Source organism: Atta colombica, unplaced genomic scaffold (genome assembly GCF_001594045.1).
Source record: "Atta colombica isolate Treedump-2 unplaced genomic scaffold, Acol1.0 scaffold288, whole genome shotgun sequence".
Classification (NCBI taxonomy): domain Eukaryota; kingdom Metazoa; phylum Arthropoda; class Insecta; order Hymenoptera; family Formicidae; genus Atta; species Atta colombica.
This window is the reverse complement of record NW_017259390.1, coordinates 370,191-391,965: the sequence shown is the minus strand read 5'-3', so window position 1 is coordinate 391,965 and position 21,775 is coordinate 370,191. Positions and strand designations below refer to the sequence as shown.

The 21,775-nt window shown below is 33.7% G+C and overlaps 1 protein-coding gene across 1 annotated transcript in view; it reads right to left on the bottom strand.

Moving 5' to 3' along the window:
- Positions 1-9,324: 9,324 nt before the first annotated feature.
- LOC108689968 (AT-rich interactive domain-containing protein 1B-like) overlaps positions 9,325-21,775 on the bottom strand; it is a 21,399-nt gene continuing 8,948 nt past the window's right edge. Inside the window, exon 4 of the mRNA XM_018196989.1 lies at positions 9,325-9,879. Coding sequence (XP_018052478.1) covers positions 9,800-9,879 — 80 coding nt within the window. The 3' untranslated portion in view covers positions 9,325-9,799. The remainder of the gene's footprint in view (positions 9,880-21,775) is intronic.

Below are 21,775 nucleotides of genomic sequence, written 5' to 3'. Positions count from 1 at the left end.
TATATAATGATATTCGTTTAGATTACATTTACAATTCAAATACGCAAATAAGCGTCACTTGTACAAACGTTAATTTAAGAATACTCAAATATCTTGATTTAAAAATGTATGTTGAATTACGCAGAATTTTGACAGAAAAATAATGGCATAAATTTTGTGCTGTTACTCTTTGTTATCATTAGCAGCATGTGGAAATCAAGTTTTTCATTTCACACAAGTACAATAAAAGATTTTAGCGCACACAGCAGATGCGGAACCAGCAATAATTGTCTATTGAAGCATATTTTTATGTGTCAAAGCAAACGTGTTCTCAAAGAACCGATCATTCCAACTGCTGTATTCGCTAAACGTTTTTTTGCTTTTGTGGTAATAGTACAGACAACTTATTTGCTGCGTCGTTTTTGAAACGTCAGCTCGATTGGCAAAAGTCTCGATTTAGAAAGAAATCTCAGCCGAGAATAATGCGAATTTACAGTGTGTCCGATGATTTCCGAAGAACCGCTTCAAAGGAATCGTTTCTTTAGAAACCATCGCGCATCGACACATCTAACGTGCGTTAGCTGGTGCCCCGAATTGTAAGAGCAATCTTGCATGACCATCTTTTTTCCCTTTTAGGCAGGGTTAAACTAAAGAGACTGATAGTTTTTAATTAATCGTAAAGTATTTATTATCGTCCTGGCCGAGCTCCGAACAGGCAAAAGATTTTCGCGGAAAATTTCATGCATGAAGAATCCATCGCTTTAATATTCCGCGTATATCTTTTATAAAAATATCCTCGAATAATTTTATATTTTAAACTTGTACTGAACTTGAAGAATCTCTTTCTGATACAAGAAAAATAAAAAAATTAAGACAAGAAGAAAAATAATAAAACAAAAATATAAAGAATCTCTCGAGGAGCAAAAGAAAAGGAAAGAAGAAGCGGCAAAATCCTGTTCGGCGCGATAGGCGATTAGGCGATTAGGAACATCTTTCTTATCCCTTTAAGGCAGGGTGTAAAACAACACGTGATATAACGCTTACGATTAAACGTTATTAAAGAATAGCGCGTGTGATCCGCCCGTGTCTCATGCAGATACGAGCGCACGCCTATGGCCCTGATGCAAGAAGGATTTAGACGAGCACTGTAGCATGACTAACTTATATTTCCCTTTCAGGCAGGGTGAGACACATACGTATGTTATAGAAATAGCTTCGGCGTAGAATATAACTGGCCCGTTATTAGAGTTAAAGAAAACACTCGCGCACGTTCCGACATGCGTTATAAACTTACTCGGAGTATCCGTGCGTAAATGCGCCAATAATAAATGATAGTTTGGCCGACGTGGAAAGATGGCTTTCATAATCGGACTAACGGCACCCCCACTCAAGGGAAGGTTTATTCTTGTTCCTGTCGACGCGATCCACCTGTTACTGATATTATAGAACACTGCTACAAGGAATATAGTCGTGTTTGACAAGTAAACGGTCGAAAGCATATGAATGGACATCACGTTACAGAAATATTCGCGGATAATAGGCCATTCATCTTTATAATTATGGCTACATTGTACGCGCGGTGCATTTCATGGAAAGAACGATTTTGCTAAAGTATCTAAAAATTTATACATTTCTAATATTCTAAATTATTTGATTCTTATACGAAACATTCGATATTATAAACCAATATATTAATTCATATCTATATTAATTATAATAAATTAATATATAAAAATTTGAAATAAAAATTATGAGATATATTAAGACACTAAAAGGATTCTTAATACATACATTTAGAATGATATTATCAGGGACAAATATATATTTCAATTACTGAACATTTCAATTCATATTAACGAATAGATTTGAGACTTGATAAAGTAATTTAATTAAATTAATTAAAAGTACAAGTTAACCCTTACTGTGTATATGTTTTTTTAATATCTATTAAGGCCTAATTTCACAATTCACAGTTAATTCTTAATCAAGATTCAACTTATTTCTCATCTCTTTTTAATTTCTAACATTAGATTATTGAATCTCGGTTAAGAGTTAATTATAATGATTATGAATTATTATGAAACTGGAGCTAAATGTATACGAGAGTCATTCATGTCCGATGCATTTTTTTAAATGGATTAAGTTAAATATTTAAAAATGTAGCTTTCTTAACTATTTTAAATGAAGAATTTATATATAATTTAACAAATCTATTTATATTTTTTTTTAATATTTTATTTTTGCAAATATGTAAACACAAATGTAAGTATAGTAGTGATACGTTTAAAAAATTGTAATTTTTGATCAAATCAATGAAATCTAATTAAAAAAGGAAAATAAAATTTAAAGTTCATATTTTAAGAAAAAAATATATGTCAACAAATTTTTTTAATTGGTTTGAGACACAAGGTCTTGCAATTTCGAAATTTATACAAAAATAAATTCCTATAAAAAATTGACATTTAATAACTTTAAAAAATTTCGTTTTTTATTCAAAATTTATAATCTTATATACTTTCGTAAATAAAAAAATACATATGGGATGACATTGTAAAATAACGAAGAAATCGTTCTTTTATAATCTCTTCTACAGAGCCATTTGACATTTTTATTTTAAGATATCATTGAATAAAAAGTTTTTCGTTATTTATATGTGATTTACTTATAAAAATAAAGTCAAGAAACGCGAAAAAAATAATTTTTTTATTTGTACGATAAATATGCATTGAGTGTATATGGAGATCATTTCTGTGTTTGCTTGATTTTGAATATCAGTTGCTCAGCGAGAAAATGATGTTCATTGGGCTTTCACGGATATCTTCCTCCCACGCATTAGTTTTTTAGGAACAGAAATGGCGACTGTATACTCACTTGTTTTCATCAAAATATTCAGAACTATAACAATTGCCTGAACATAAATGACCCCCATATACACGATGAGGGTTAAGTTAGAGTTACTGAAAAAAGGCAACTCTAATTTCGTTATAAGTAACGAGTTACTTCCCAACCCTGATTATTTTGATGGTTCAACAAAATTATTTAGCTAATTATTTAGCTAAATTTTTAGATACTTTAATAAAACCATCCTTCCGTGTTATTTGATAAGCTACATCTTATTAACTCAAGTGTCAAGTGTATGTTCACGCTATTGCTGACTCTCTACACGTCCCTTTTAGGCAGGGTTCAAATGCTAATCGAACTCCACCTCGACTTTACAGATTTCTACAATGTAGAAGTTTGCAATATCCGTTAACAAATAAAGAAACTCACCACTTTGATCTGCAACTGTGTCGAATGAACTTTTTTCTTGTATCTTTCCTCATGCACAATCTTCTCCTCTCGTTTTCTCCTCTCTTTTCAGATTCCTTTCAGGAGGCAGCGCGATTCGGTAAAAGGTCAGTAAAGAGGCGATCGCAAACCGGACAACTAGTATGTATATTTTTGCATTATAATAATCTCGTTATACATAAACGTTATTACAATATAGAAACATAAATTTTTTTTTTATAATATCTCATCCATTGTAACATCTCACAACGTCTCGCTATGATACACACCTCGTGTGGTCAAGATTATTATATTACTACAATCCCTGGCATAAAATCTCATCAGCGTGCCCGGAATACATCACTCGCGTGACTCTTTTCCTTGAATAAAACACACGTGCCTCGCGTACGAGAGCGACAAGATGAAACTTGCACAGTTTTTTATCTCACTTATTATTTTATGTTACGCACGTTGCCCAATTTTACGGGAAAAAAAACCACAGGTTTATCCGTGCATTTTTATATTTTATATTTTATAGTTGTATCCAGACCACAAAACTGATTATTAATACGCATTATATTAAAAAGATTATTTTGCATTATAAAAAAAATGAGGAAAATGATCGTTTTGAAACTTGCTAGGCCCTCAGTGCATTTAACTGAGGAATTTTGGTGTGATAAAAAATAAAAAGTAAAGCATAAGGTTTTTTCTCCGTACTGAAAAAGAATTATGCAAATGATTTTTGCATTCTTTTTAGGCATTATTCTCTATTTTACAAGCAAAATCCATTTAGTTGAATCAAGTAATTTTTTGTTTCAATATGGGTAAATAAAATCTTGGTTGCAAAAATAATTTAGTTGAAGCAAAACATTTGGTTATTGTAACCATTCTACTCGTTTCTGATAAATATTGACATCTGATAAATTTGTTTATTAGGAACAAGTAAAATGTTGCAATAACCAAACATTTTGATAAGCTGATTCAACTAAATTATTTTATTGTATCAATCAAGGATTTTGTTAGTCCATATCCAAACAAGAAAGTAATTGATTTAACAAAATGATTTTCTCAATGGAAAAACATTCAGAAAATATTCAAAGTAAATAGATTTTTGACATCTCTTTCAAACTCGAAAAATTCAATAATATTGAGCTATGTGCCTCTCTCACAATCGCGAATCTCTTGATTGCAGTGACAGTGCAATCAACTGTTCTTGAATTATAGATGAAGTTTTGAAGTTAAAATTTTGTACGTTTTATCGGTGCCTCATCTTTTTTTTTATTGCGAACACATTTTTTTCCGCCGGCGGATGCGTGCAGTTGTCAGCGCGATATCGAAGCTATAAAGTAAGAAGCAATGAGAAGCATGAGAGTCATTTCTGCTCGACAATCCCGAGCGATCAACGATCGGATAATCATTCATCTTTTCTCATGTTGGAGCTTGTCGCTCGTGTAACGAGCCACGCCGCGCGTATTGTTGCGACGCAGAAAATGCCCTCTCCTTCTCTGGTAAAAACGCACAAGCGATCGTATTCACACCAGCACTATGATTGTCGAAGGAAACTGGAGTGCGTACCGTGCAGTACACACACAGATTTGGCACACGCATCACGTATCTCGAGGCTTAAAGTACGGTGCGGCCTTGGGATTATATTGTATCGTCGGTGGTATCATAGTGTCGTATGAAATAAAAACGCGACCAGCGCAAATATTTCTCTTTCTCTCTTTATCTCCGCTTATCTTCGAGGTTTCTAACATCCACTATATGCGCAACCATTCGTCAAACTCAATTCGCCCTCGTGGGATCTCTTCGAGACTATATTCGGATAAAGCCACGAGCGCGCGAGTACTAAGTTATATATTAGCTCGCTTATTAAACGGATCTCTCGCATTAGGCCAAGTGATCTTCAAGCATACGCAAAAAAGAAAACGGGAGTGAAGGCTCATCGCGAGAGACAGGCTTATTGAAAAAGGTCCTCGTCCGCTATGTAACATCTACCAAATGGCCCTAGAAATTAGTAATTATAGGTAAAAAAAGGGAATATCTTTATAGAAAAGATTTTTTATACAACGTATAGCGCGAATTATTGTGTGTTTCACTGAGTCGCCGAGTCGATCGGTGATCGAGAACTATGGCCGAGGTATTTCCGGCGAGAGATCTACGGCCGTGAGCTGCTTTAAGACTACGTTAACAAGCTTATCAGCGAAATCGGCTATGCCGCTTCCGAACATATAACGATCTCCAATTTTATCTAGAAAAGAAAGCCCAACTTGTATACGCTCGAAAAACCGATTAGTGATAAATTCTATCTTACGTCCTTATGCGATGTAAATCGCGAGGAATCGGCGACTACGTTTGCCGATTGATTGTGCGACGCGAACGTATCTATTAAACTGATCGTTTCCTTCACAACGACGATAAACAATCATCTGATGCTTAGTGGAAAAAATTCAAATGTGTTCTTTCTCAAGATGAATTCCATACAATTCAAATGCCAGATCTATTCCATATTCAAATAGACATATTTAGATTATGCTGCCAAAAAAACGAGCAACCTGATGTCCTTAAAATTCAATTATAAGCATAATTAAGTAAAAACACAAAAATGTAAGTAAACATGTAAGTAAAAAAATAATGAAATGATATCGATTAAATCACCGCGACAAAATGATCATATCTGACGTGCAATTCTCATTGGCTAATTAGAAATGTGCATATTTAAGAACATATCTGGGTTTCTTCCATCATGAATCATCTAATGTATGCGATCAGTCGATCGATCGAGCCTGCATCGTCGTTCATAGATAGAGCAAAGGATATAAAACGCGATCGAAATATAATACAATGGTTTTTGCGGTGAAACATAATTTTTCAGGACGGTTACCTTTAGAATAGACAGCGAAACGGAGCAACGCAGATGCGTTAATTCGGCACATAGGACGAGTCGAAGAGATTGGTCGAAAGACGAAGAAAATTCTTCTTGCCGCTCCTCTCTGCGATCGATCTGTCGCGCGATCGTAACATTTCGAAGACGTATATATTATCTTACGTTCGACGTATACGTGAGCTTGGTAACAAGTAATCATGAAAATTCTAAAATTCGCCTTTCTTTTATGTTTCTTAAGCGATATTCCGCGTCGCGTTAATTTTACATCGCGGAAATGGCTTTAGGGGCTAATGTGTCACTATACATATATGCGTGTAAATTCCGACAGTATTTATAGACGTTATCGTATTGTACATTATCTCATTGTCAGATAGAAAAAGTCTTCCCACGTGAACCGTAGCGATCGCTAACCAACTTGTAGGGATTCGAAACTATGACCGAATTTCTTGAAAAAGAAAAACATATGGTACTCTATTTAAAATTAGTTTTTACAGGAATATCACGTTTATTTCTACATTCGGAAAAATAAATAAAATTGGCACATGGAAAAAATTGCGTTTACATTTCAATGTGCTTCGCGCATCAGCGAGAGAACCAATGTGATAAATGTCATAGTTCTAAAAAAAAATAATGTTTGTATATCAACCTGAACGATTCAATTTATCCTCTATTCAACGCGAGCTTTCGTGAACGAAAGCGATTTTCACAAAATTCCTATAAAGGAATTTCTTCCAACCTTAGCAATATTGAAGTTCGACCCTGTTGTGTCACAGAGAACTTTTGTTGCCAAATGTGACATTATTTTTCAGTATAAACCAGATTGTACCTATCAGTTATACATAAACAGTATTCACATACGTACGAAAAGCTATATTTTATTTTATCAATATATATATATCACTGATCCTTTTACTGCCATGAAACGTCATATGTTTGAACGACATCGGAGATTTGACATTTCAAATTAAAGTAATTTCAATCAGACAGAACAAACGAAATGATAAAAATTCAATGATAAAAATCAAGAATGTTTTTACTGCGTGTACGTACGATAATGTATAAACATAATAGAAGTTGTTTTTATAAAATTCAATAAATTTATAAAAATACAGAATATACATTTCGCTATCGCGAAATTACAAATATTTCTTAATTGTGAAATATAAGATTTATAGGATCGAATAATGCTTGGTAAATATTTTCTATGCCTGTATAAAGGGATTGCGGAATAAATGTATCAGAAAAAGTTCCTACTGAATCGCCATCATTATGGCGAAAAATATCCGGTAAAACTTTAAGCAATTAGTTACAAAGCGAAATGGGAAATTGCATTGGGAATAGCGGAGTAAAGTGAATAAAAATACTTTGTTGTTTCGCGCGCGCGAGGCGTGAATTGTATCGTTACTCGTACAATGTACGAACGAACACACACGCACAATTTAATAACCGATCGCTAATGGTGCTCCATTTCTTCATCTTTCCCTTTCCTAAATCGCGCGATTTCGGCGGGTATCTTTTATGACAATTTATCTTACAATTGACAACAACAAATTTGACCCTTATCTCAGTTATCCTTCGGACGTGCGTAACTACAAATGATTGTTAATAACGAACGTTTTTATGTACAGCTTTCTACACGCACGAAAAATGTCCAAGGCTATCATCAGCGCGACGAATCGGCGGTTTGAGAGCTCCCGTTCATTGAGCTCATGTCCTTTCTCATCCTGGAAGACATGTAAAAAAGCACCGAGTCTACACTCTATGTCAGTTTTGTCTGAACGATACGATTGCTCGCGGATCCGCATAAAACTCATGAAACTCGTATTCACATGTTAATATTCGCAGATCGATAATACGTATACCTGATTCGGATCACGTATTCTTTCGCACTTAAAGAAGTACATGGATAAACGAGAGGTCTCATGTACCGATTTCTTCGCCGATGACCAAATGCCACATGGCATTATATTCTCGCGTGACTTCTAAATCATTCTTTCGTTGTTGACATTCGGTGTACGATCTATTGTCGAAATAAATTTCGCAATGAGACTGCGCGAACTCTTGTCGAAGATCGTAATTGCGTTCCTGAAGAGTTATTGCTCGCATCCACGCAAATCAGGAGCTCTTAATTGCTTCGTATTTATTATGACAAATCACGTGTACTAGATGATTTATCGCAACTACAAAAATTGCCAAATTCAATGTGAATTTATTCGATCGACTAAATTAATAAATTATTATATATTATATAATAAAAAATATTATATATATTAACCCTTAATACACAAAATGAACATTAATTATGTTTTGCACATTTCTTTTCTTAATTATCAGAAAATATCAGAAATACTTGACTAAATAATGCTCTTTTCTTTTATTTTTTTAATACACAACTTTACAAATATCTTGACAAAGATGTTAAAGTATATACAATGAAAAACATTTCATATTTATAGTCAATACTGGAAACAGTTTATTCAAGTTCTTGTTAAAATTTTGTTGAATTTTAAACATATTCAAATATTGATTTAATACAATATGATTATGTTATTTAAATAAATGTTATTTAAATAGTTTGTGTTAAATTGATAATTAACATTTCTTAGACTTAAAATAACATAATTTACACAAATGATATAAAATTAAATTTTAAAACGTAAATTCTAATAAGATGAATGAATAAAATATATGTTAATTTAACATATCATAAATGTTAATTTTACTAAAAAAATATGCTTTCACAGTTTATTTACAAACTGTATGAATATTACATTTTTTGTGTTTATTATTTGAAATAATATTTGTATTGTATTTGTATTGTATTGTATTTTCTAACATATTCATCTTGTATTAAATTAATACATTTAAATGGTTTCATGTGTCTCTGTTTGAGACACATGAAATGTATTCAATTTTATATAAATTTTCCAACAATGCAAGAAATACTTAATAATTTTTGTATTACTTTCTTTATAGTAATTTTTGTAATATTTGTAAAAATGATGAAAATAAACCCAGACACGAAAGACTCATCGTGTAAAGGAAAATCATTGTGTGTATTAAGAGTTAATATTTTATCATTAATAATCTATCATTAATTAATATTATAAACAAATTTTATTATTAAGTACTGCCAAATTTTAATAGTTAATTTATGACCTAATTTACTAGTACTTCAAATTGTATTCTGGTTTTACGTTTCTAATCGGAATGAAGCTTTATTGGCGAAGCTCGAAATTGAGGGCACCTAGTCTGCATCGATACGAGATATATGTACCAACGTGACGTTTTCGAACGTAGCGATAATACAATCAACAGCGCAATATGGTATGCCGCGATCAGACTTTCACGAGTTCATCGCAATAACGTTTCTACGATACATACATGTACGCCATATAAAAGGCTGCATCTCTGGAGCGTCACGTTAAAATACTGCGATACAATTAATCAGCATTACCGCCGATCAAAGACTCGTTCTTTCTCACCGTCTTGGAATTTCTTCTCTGAATCGCCCGAACGTCTCCTTAAAACTCGTTGGCGACGTTGATTCCTGAATAACATTGTTCGTTGCCGTGAAATGTCGTAAGACGAGAATTTCGTATCACGTGGCTGAAGTGAATCGAGATCGACAGACGATGCATTTCCGTCCGGAAGATTCGCCTCGTCTTAGGGAGGCGCCGTAACGTTCTCGGGCACGGAAATATCTCTGTTCAGGGAATTCAGCAGCTCCTCGTTCTCTTTCCGTACTGAAACGATAAGAAAACTGATAAGTAAAATGGAAAACTTCTTAGAGACATATGACACTAAACTAGCATCTCTTATCCTTGCATGTTTTCACAATGCGAGCGAACGACCATACAGATTTATGTTACCTTCCTTCCGTGTTGAAACAGATTTTTCTCAACTTCGGATTAGACTTAATCGCTCGTGAATTAAAAGTAGCACAAAACTTAAATTAGTCTTATCGAGCGTTGCGGCGAAACTGTATTACAGAAGTTAAATCCACGAGCAAAATGAATTAACCGCGGAGAAATTCCATTTAACTTAAAATGATGGGTCGCAGTTAATGATTTTAAACTTAAATTTCGAAAGTCTCGGTATTCTAATATTTTAACTGCTTTCCTTTGAGGAGACACAATCGACACAAACGTCGTTTTATCCTTCTTGATAATCAATAAGTAACAAAGATAGAATGACATTTGTGTCGACTGTGCCTTTTATAAGGAAAGTAGCTTTTATAATTTTGGGTTAGTATCCAAACTTTTAGATCATTTCATTTCTCCAATTTACAATTATGCTCGGCCAGTTCCTTTGAGTCGGATGCAGGATTCAAAAAGCTGTTGTGCGTCAAGGTGATCACCACCGCAAGCACCGAAGCCACCAGAAGGAAAATAAAGGTCCCCAAAACGATCATGGCGATTCGTCGATGACGTCGTGCTTGTTCGAGTTCCTGAGTGTCCTCTATCATCTTCTGTATCTGCTTAACATCCCCCTTTGTCTGGCGAATAGACTCCTTTCGAGAAGCTGCAGTACTTGCCCTTCTTGGCCTGGTTTTCTTGCTAACGCTGGCTCTTCTATCATCCCCTGAAGTTTCACGTCGTCGTCACATATTAATGTTAAAACGTTTTCTGTACGCCCACAGGAATTAATCGATAGAAGCGATAATCCTTTTTGCGGATACTTCGAAGCAAAACGCGATACGTTCCATTCGTCTTTAATGCATTCGAACTATGATGTCACACAAAGTTGAGAAAGTCGAGTATTTTATCCAATTATATATTGATGTCGAGAAAAGATAAAACATCAACTGTGAGTTATAAGCTCTACAAAGGCAATATTGATTCAAGGTTAATTATAGTTTTCTTTAATTAATTATAAGGAATAAAACATTTTCTTCTATACATTATTAATTCTCTTTCCAATTATTTCCTACCTAAAGGAGTCGGTTGCAGCTGTCTGCTATAGCTGTTCGTCTTTGAGCGACTCGACGAGCTGAAACGCCTGCTGGACCGCTGATCGATGTCTAAGTTGCATCTGGAGCGTCTCGGGCTGTTCGTTTGAGAGTATAGATTAGGAGAAGGCGATCTGTCGCCGGAATCGGGAAGATAAAAACCGGAACGATCGTCCAGCTGAAAGCCTAGACTATCTGGAGTGGGTGGATGTAGACTGGAACGATGACCTGTCCGGGTACCATTTGATTCGCCGGACAACGCGTAAACATCTTTAGCACGGTTATAGAATCCTGACGATAAATCCTGGCCGGTTGCTGCCGCGAAATCATCCACATAGAGAATTATTCTTTCGCACGACGCGACACTCGGCCGTCGATTCCGATCGTCCCGATGATTAATGTTCATGGCGAGCGAATTAATGATCTCGAAAACACGCCGAGAAGTCCAGAATATCGTTCTTTATCTTTATATTTTCGCCATCGATTGCTTCATGTCTATTTGATCGAAGCTTACACCAAAAAATATATTTTTTCGCGAGGGAATTGAAAGTCTGACACTTATAAAATGACTGATCCATATCCTGTCATATTATCGATGATGTATATCGCATCTTCGAGAGTCACGTTATCCATCTTTTTGTCCCTGTAGACTCGCTACCGTAAAGCATTATTATTAATTCGGAAATAATTATTTCTCTAAAATAATGAATTGATTTCGAAGACAAAAACTTTAGTTGTATCCTCGCTGCTAGCTGTGGAAAAAGATTTTTATGGAGAGTAGGTGATAAATAACTGGAAAGCTATTTATATCGCGTCGTAAAGGGTGATTAAAGTAGATCGACCGCGGTTTTTACGAGTTTCCCATCACAGGATAGAACACTCTCTCTTGCGAGCGCTTTCGCATTTAATCGTGACCACGATAAAACCGCAACAAGCGTGAGGGGGCCACATTGTCTTCCATAAACGTCAGCAGTGTGCGAATATTCTTGCAAGAATGCCGCATAAGCGCTTCCCATAAGACGTTTACAGAATACTTCGTATTACCTATATATTTGTCAGCTAATTGCTCAGTTTTAACTACCATTTTATTCAGGAAATATAAACTTTAGTATCACGATTATTAGCACAAATATTGGCCAAATATTGATCCAATATATCCCTAACGTTTAATCAAAGCATCTAACCCAGATCGTCTGCAGTCTTTTAGCAGACTGTCTTCAGCAGGTTCGAGCAGAAAATGATGACGGCAGTCTGCCATCAACTGCATCCGCATTAGGCTTGTGTTTGTTAACATCATCTGTCGATATAATGTGAAGACAAATTGTATGCAGAAACTGAGCAGATAATGCTGACATTATCTGATGCCTGCAGATTCTGTTACGTTTTTTCTAGCAGTCTATCAACAGTAATACATCTAATTCTGTTATTTTGTTGGCATATATGTAGCAGACATTTAAAAAAAATCTGTTTTCTACAGACTTGACTATCTAGATAAGTTATCAAAGACCAAAAAATTGTTTTATAATAATTTTATAATTTTAAATTTACTTCAGATACTTTAACTTCACTTTTTCGTTAAAATTAACAACGATGTTATAATATTCTCGATTATAATAACTCTATGTTATAATTTATTATAATATCGAGCTCTAATTCGATGCGAATATTAAAATTACATATATATAAAACAACGTGAAGTTGGAAAATAATAAGGATAACTTTGAAATCTTGTATAATGAGATGATTAAACTATATAACTATAATGATTACAAGAATAATGTTCTTGACCTTGATTCTCAAGGACTTTGAACTCGAAAACAGTAATTATTATTAAATTATCCTTGACAAGTTACATTGTGCAGATATCTTATTATAATAAACCTATTAGAAAGGCAAACGTTAATGCAATGAACACAATCACGCGTCAATTCTAAATTATTATCGTTCTGATCAAGTGCACCAAGCATTTTAAATAAAAGAAATAAAGCCGAAGGAAATCTATTAAAACAATCTTGTGCCTATAATTATATATAATATTGCATAAAAAATGTTTCGTACTGGAAACGATTTACTCAAATCTTCGTTAAAATTTTGTATTGAAATTTGAAAAATTTGAGTGTTAATTTAACATAAAGTGATTATGTCATTTAGATATTTTATATTCAATATTTCTTGGTGTCAAAAAGACAATTTATAAAAAATTAAATGAATAAAATTGAATAACATAATATGTAAAAATAATGTGTTTTAAAATATAAATTCTAAGCTAAGTGAATAAAAAAAATACATACTAATTTAATATACCATAAATGTTAATTTTACTGAAAAAAAAAAATTTCTATAGTTTATTTATAAACTGTATTAATATTACCTTTTTATATTTATTTCTTAAAATAATATTTATGTTATATTTCCTAATATATTCATCTATTAAATTAACATAAAAATTTGAATCGTTTGGAACACGTGAAATGTGTTAAGTTTAACCCAAATTTTCCAACTCTGTAAATTTTATTTCTTTCGTACTTATTTTTACACTTCGAGAATATGGGCCGTGATGAAATTATCCCAAGTTTATGGAGGAGAGTAATGACGTAAACATTGTGAAATCTTGAGAACATTATTGAGAAGTAATTATAGAGAAGAAACAAAAATTTCTCTCCAAGAAGAAGAAAAAGAAGAAGAAGAAGAAGAAGAAGAAGAAGAAGAAGAAGAAGAAGGATGGCTGAAAACGTCGATCCATGTAGTGGACGTCACCCTTGAGTTTATTGCGACGTGTATTTATAGCGATGTGGATCCAAGGCACCACCGATCCACTCGCTGTGTCTCTTTCCTTGCAGCCCAAAATCCGTCGACGAATATACGCAAATTCCACGTGTACGATGCGAACGCACACATATTTTCACCTTCATGCCGACAAATATACTTGGCCAAATATTTAGAGAATTCAGCACCCACGGGTAGCGGTTGAAATTATATATTTGAATCTCGTCGTCGGCGTGTAGAATGAAGATGACGATCGATTTCTTGCTCGACCCTTAAAAAAATCTCTTGGCAAAGTGAATTCGACGGATTCTCGGATGGATGGGCTCGTAGGATAGATGAGAGCGTAAACGATAGCCTCAATGGCGGGGCCGTCAATTTTTCTCTCCTACTTCGAAACCTATCGTACTGAAGTCACCGGCCACAGTTATCCACCCGTCGAAGTGCTCTTAACGGTAATCACGGCTTCGATTTACCGCATTCCGATACCCGCGCGATCGAGAGATTGACAAATTGATATTCGGAAACAGAAACTAGGTATAATGGTCTCGAATTCCCTTTGTTACGCCCAACGATCCCCGGGACTTCAGGTTTCCCAATTTACTTTGATCGAGTATGTAATAGGATGAAGGTCTTGCGCTCTATAAGGCTGGATAAGGATTTATAGATATTTCGACCAGAAAGACTTTTTGCGGTATATGACAAATTACTCAGGTGACCGCGTTTGAGACCGTAAATGCAATTTCACTTCGTCCGGTGTACTTTTCTCTTATAGCAATTGAGATTGGCTCCAGCATCTCGCGCACTGAATTTCCCATTGATCCGTCCTCTTCTCACGCAATGCGCCAGATATCGATAATCGATGATGCTCTTGTGCCGGTAACAGATGTTAGCACATACGAAATACTGAATGCTATGAAGGACCTAATAATGTTCCGGATGTCGGAGATGCACGGAAGAGCGAATGACAGGCGTAACAGGTGATACAAGCACTTACAGTGTCGCCGGAACTGCGGATGCTGCGCAGCGGAGTTATCGGTAATGCTTCGTTAATTTCCCAACCATACTCTCATACCTATCGATGTCAGATCTACATAATTTGGGTCGCATGTAGAGAATATTCTAGAAATTTAGAATACAGCGACGCCGTTATAATAAAAGTTTCAATGAAAATTTGTAACAAGGGAATGATTCTCTCAAAGAATTTAAATTTAATATCGATATGTAAATGTCTTGTTGGAAAAGTAATGTAGCGGATCTCTTGCGATGAAACTAAATTTTTGCTAAATTAGGATAATAAAAAATTTATTTTCGTACATTAATATAAAAAAATGTAGTTTTAAAACTAAATAAATTAAAGAATTTAATGAATAAACTCTTGAATAATATATAGTTTTTTTATATTATATGGGAAAAATATTTTTTTAAACCAAATAATCTAAAGAATTTAATTTGATTTTGTATAACTAGTGTCAAGATAGCGAATATCAAAACTTAACTGTTAGATGTTAAAGAATAATACTTTCTAAATAATTTAACATTAAAAATGCTGAATCAATTCGAAAGAAGGTAAATCCCAGATTATTTTCATACTGAATGCAACCAAGAATCATATATATCAAGTTTTAATAGATATTATGATTAATTAATGTGAGATTTAGCGTTATTAATGAGTAAAGTTCGTAAATTATTTCTTGAAACCGTAATGATTTCACCGTAATTTTAATATAATAAAAATAATATTTTAAAAAATTGATATAAAACGTTAAGAAATATCCATTATTTTTTAAAGAACTAAAGTGTCTATTAATTATTAATCATTGATATATCTTATTTCATTTTTTAATTAAGTGGAATAATATCTTTTAAATATTTATGCTTTTTAACATAATATTCATGATGAAAAATGTAGTAGATTTTAGAGAGATTTCCAATTCTTTAAACTCTTACAATTTTCAAATGAGAAACATACGAATAATCCGAGCTCAGCCGGCTTTCTACCTTGGTGCAATAACTGAGGACTAATATTTGGAGCTCACGAATCGGAGCGAGAATACTCGGAAAGAAGTGATTTCTGTCCGAATAAATGGAACTCGCTCGCATATTGCAATCCACCATTTCCATGTAAAAAAATCATAGCACGAGGAAAAAGGGCTTTTAAAAGTACGGATATTAAATGAGACACGCGAAATGTCAAATTTCATGACCTATGTTATTCCAATCGTTGTTATGTCTCCAACATTTTAATCTCCGTTTTTCTTTTTCTCCCTCATAATTATCTCAAAAGAAAATGTCGTAGGCAATATTATTAGAGCGTATACCAATGATATTAGTGAAAAAATAATCACCGTCTTTTTTCGCGAGTGAAAATGCGAGATATAAAATTATTCTGCATAACCTTATTTAACGCCATGCGCGTTATTTATATACGAAAATCCTATCTTTCAAAATATTCATTTTAGATCACCTGAATCGAACTCTCTGAGCTTCATGTATTTCAAAGGCGTAATCAAAAGTAACTTGAGGCTTTGACCACAAACTTTGAAGTTTGAATTATAAATCGACTACACCACTGCCAAAGGAGGCATCTGTTTCAACACTGCCCAACATTGTCCTAATTTTATGAGAAGGGAAATATTATGTTGAAACAACATAATGATGGACACTTTGATCAAGAGAAAGAGCTTCTTGAGAGTTGGGATAGTAAACGTTGTTATGGAACGATAGATTTGCAATCAAATGGAGAGATAGCGTTGAATATGAGACTGCCCTTTCAATCGAGCATCAGTTTATGGCATAGATGAATGGGAATGACAGCGCGAGTTGTCGAGTTTGCTGCGGAAGTGTGAGAAAATAGAATGCGAAATAGTATGACGACTATATGCATCAGACGTCAACATTTCCATTCTCAGGAAGCAGAAGGGGTAAATCTAAAATTATATCAAATTTGACACGCTTATATAAATTAAAATCAGGAAAATAAATTCTATAAAGTAAAATAAAGAGTTTCCAAATTAGAACTGTGTGCCAGAAAAATTGTAAAAAAAAAAATTGTGCCTCTTTTTAAAAAAATAAATTTAATATAAATTTAATTTAATTATGCATCTCTTTTTAAATATAAATTTAAATCAATATCCACACTACTTTTCGTGATTTATCATAATTACATTCATTACTGTCACACTTATTTTTTACCTATCCCGAAAGCTTTGCGCGAGAAGATAAACCTTTGACTTTAAATCCGTGTTGGCTTAAATTCGTGTAAAAGATTCGTGATACACTGCCAATTGCTGTTTACTTTATTGGTCTGTTATGAAGAACGACATACTATCCAATCTAATTTCAGCACGAGTTTCGACTTCGGTTCGGCGATTCCGTTAGAAATTAACGGAGAACCGCGCGTAGTGCAATTCCGCAGAAGTTACCGTTTCACTTTGAAAGTTGCAATTGACATCGCAATCGACGACGACACACACAATTTCACCGCCAATAAAATTCTTTTCGCCGTTTTACGATTATTCAGCGACTTGAAGAAAGTAAATAATAAAAAATAAAGGCTAACAAAGATTATGGCACGTTCTTTTATCAAAATTGCACCAAAATAGCGAAAGCAGAAATCGTATATTTCACTACATCTCCCAGTAAATCTTCTAGATTGCTCTTTGTTTCAGTTATCACGAGGCGAGGAAATATAGAAGAGTATCCATCATGATGATATATCGTATCTTTACCTTCAGTCTGTGAACGTTAAATACAAGCACTACACATAGTGAGACAATGAGCTGTCGAGGTGTCACGCTCTAATTTACCGCACGGATCGATCATAAACTGGCAACTTAGGCAGCATTTGGAAGCTCCGAACTTACTCTCAGTTAATGGACTACTCGTGTAGTCCAGCAGCCAACGCCGGCTGCGCATGCTGCCAAAAGCATAAGAAATCGCTTGTTGTCCATTTTCTTTTTAATAATGAACGAGAGGAAAAATTGAGAAATCGACCGGCGAAGAAATTGACCCTGTTTTGGCGCAAAGTTGCTTTGACGTCAATACCGCATCTCCTAATGAGTGTGCACGTGGCTATGCGCGGACGAGGGAAATTTCATTAAAATAACTGAAAATTATGCTATTTATCAACACCGATGCACCAAACAACGCACATATATAATGATATCGCATTATTTTAATGGTGTCGATAGGCAGCAGCGTGAGATCCGGACTAGTTTCTTGTAAATGAAATTTTCATACGCGCCAAATAGATTTCTGCGAGCAAGCCATTTAAAGAATCCATGCGCCGAGAAATGCTGGAACACGAGAGCTTTCAAATTACGACGGGAATATTTACGACCCACCGCTTTTAATCCGCGAAACGCGAAAGAAGTTAACTCCCTCTGCCAAAACGATTTCGCGAATTTGCTTTCCGATGTTCGAAGCTAGGATATACATTTGTAAATGATATAAACTTGCCTCAGAAATTCTAATGCGTTCGCACCTGTACGGTTCGTGAGTTAGAGAAATCCATATAAATATGAACATATATAGGTTCTGATTCCAAAATAATGTAATAATATACGAATTCAATTAAATTGCTTGCATTAAATTTCACTCCAAACGCAAATGGATTATCCCACATTATGTTATATTTTATACTACATCATTGCATTCAAAACTGATATAATATCAAATTTCTTATTCGAGAAACAATTACCTTTTCCAAGTTAACAGATTAAACTGCTGCAGAGAAACTGATAGTTTCTCTCTAATCTAAAACCTCGCAAAATAAATAGATAATACATATCAGTATGAAAATCAGTTAAAAACTTATTTTGTAAAAATATAAACTAAATAAAAATAAAATATATATTTTAATTAAGAATTGAGCATTCATAATATTTATCAATCGGCTCGAATCCCGAAAATTCAGTTCAAAAACATAAAATATCATTATATCAACAACATGATAATATCATACGCATTATATTCTATATCGTTGCGTTTGAAACCAATAATCGACATGATAATATCAAATTTCTCATCTAAAATAAACAATTCCCGTTAAATCGGCAAATTATAATCACGTCCCTCTCTCTCTCTCTCTCTCTCTCTCTCTCTCTCTCTCTCTCTCTCTCTCTCTAAATCTAAATAAATAGATAGTACATATCAATATATTAAAAACTTATTTTATAAAAATATAATAAAATAAAAATAAGATATATATTATAATTAATTAAGAATTTAATGTATATATTCACAATATTCATCAGTTGACTCAAATCTCTAAAATGGTCGCAAGACCATAAAGATTATTATATCAAAGATAATGAAAACTTGTTATATTCTATATTACATTCTATGTTACATTCAAAACTAATATAATATTGAATTTCGAAATAAACAATTACCATTGTCAAATTAGCGAGTTATAACTGCGACAGTTCGCCTTTAATCTCCGAAGTAAATAAATAATATGCATTAAAAACTTACTTTGTAAAAATATAAATAAAAATAAGATATATCATTTAATTAATTAAGAATTGTGTGCATTCAATACCTATTAGTTAACTAGAATTCCCAAAATACTCAGTCGCGCCAGAATATAAAAGATCATATTACCGATGATACGTACTAATGACATCGTATTATATTCTATACTGCATTGTTTCATTCAAAACTAGTATAATATCAAATTTCTCATCCAATGAATGATTTTCGTTTTCAAATCAACGAATTATATCGACGACAATTTCTCTCTAATCTACAACTTTGCTTGAAATAAATAGACAATACGTATTAAATGTTAAAAACTCATTTTGTAAATCGTGCACATTCAACATCTATCGATCGGAATCTCCAAAATATTCAGAGAACATAAATGATCATCATATCAAGAACGATGACAACGCGTCAATTCCTCGTGATGCGTCGAATATTAACTATGATGTTTTGCGGCACATACGTGTCATCTGATCACGCATGACGACGCATCGGCCGCGAATTGTCACTGCTCGGAGTTATGCAAATATACCGGACGCGTATAATTTGCGCAGTAGATGTCATCTCCTAACTGCACAAGATCGATACACACTGCTTTACGATATTGTCGAGGCGCACTATGCGCAAGCATAATGGCCGGCAGCGGCATTACTCATGTTACGACATTGTGAAATAAGCTGTGGTGCTCTTCACAAACCTGGTTCTCTGATCTCATCGTTTCACTTGTTCCCCATCTCCGCTTCCCGTTTCCGTGACAGCGAAATAAAAAATTCACGAACTTCGTAGTACAATTTTACGCGGAAGTACACAATGTAAAAGCAATGCGGATTAGCGCTTCAGAGTTACAATGCCGGTACAGACTTTAATACGCGCGGTTTTGTAAGAGGAATAAAAGTAAAATTTTTGTTTGTCATTTAATATATACAAATTCCTCAGAATATTAATTTGAAACTAGGAAATTTTAATGAGCAAATTTCCATCAAATTTCGAGTGTGGGAAATGTATAAAGCGATCGGATTATGGACTTCTGTTCGAGCATTGACTCAAAAGATTTAGCATACAATTGGCAGGTGGAAGTGATTAAAGACCGCTAATTGATTGATCCAGTGCATGTAAAACGCACGATTGACGAGGAAATGATCGTAATGAATCAACTACAGCAATTGTGGGTATAACCAAATGTCAGCAATGACGATCGCTCTATATCCGTACCCTTTAATGACGTACAACGTCAAAATCGAACGGTGGCGAAAATCAACCGCTATGTTCAGGCCTGACCTGATTCTCGCCGTGAGCGCGAAACGATGTAAACGCGAAGCTGTAAAGTGCCGAAATGAGACGCCTTCCGTGAAATTTGCACGCAGAAAGTCATTTTGCGAACTTAGGATCAATACCCGATAATTTTATCGATCACGTAGCAACTGTTATAGATATTCGACAACTATTTTTCACTGTTTCCTCAAATTCGCAAACGTCATAACAAGCGAGAGTTTACTCTGAAACTCAATTAAATTAATAGCGTTTCCTCGCAGTGATGTGTTTGCAAAATGGTCTAAAAATGTGTTGTATACAGAGTGACTAATAATAAGGTAATAATAGAACTTAAAATATCTCCGTTACTTTTGATATGAGAAAATATCTAAAGAAGAACTTATTCGCCTCGAAAGAAATTATTCTAATTATTGTGATAAATAAATACTTTTTAAAATTTATTATCATTATTTTTGAGATTAAAGATTATTTTGGTGCAGTAAATTCATCTCAAAGGATCATTTGAAGACCAACATATCATAAATTAAATTTGTATGTGTGTTTTTTTATCAATACAGTGATGATAAAGATATGATATCCCCAAAAATTATTAATGACCTTTAAATCTCGAAAATAATGATCTTAAAAAAAATTTTTTACTTGTTATACCTAATACTTGTCTATTCAAAACAAATAAGTTCTTCCTAGACATTTTCTCATATCATCAAAAATAACGAAGATATTTTAGATTTTAATATTAAGTAACTCATATATTAAAAAATACATAAAATACTTTTAGAAAAAGTGAATGCAAATTTAAAGCTAAAAATTTATATAAATTTATATAAATTACTTAATATCCATTAAAACAAACAAAATCTTCTTTGCAAAACGTTGATTTTATAATTTCACTTAACTTAATCACTTAACTCAATCACGCAATGGTATATTATTAAACCACTGAATATTACTTCAATCTGTGATATGAGAAATATAAAAGTTATAAATATGTATGACGAGAAAGATATATATTCAATTAAATTAAAATATTGTAGATATTGACGTCGACAAAGGAACGTCGCATCTGATGCGAATCAATACGGTACCATTTTTGCAAACAATTCTGTCCGAGCACGAGACAACATCCGATACATCTGAATATTGAAATCCGTTTAACTCGATTATATATA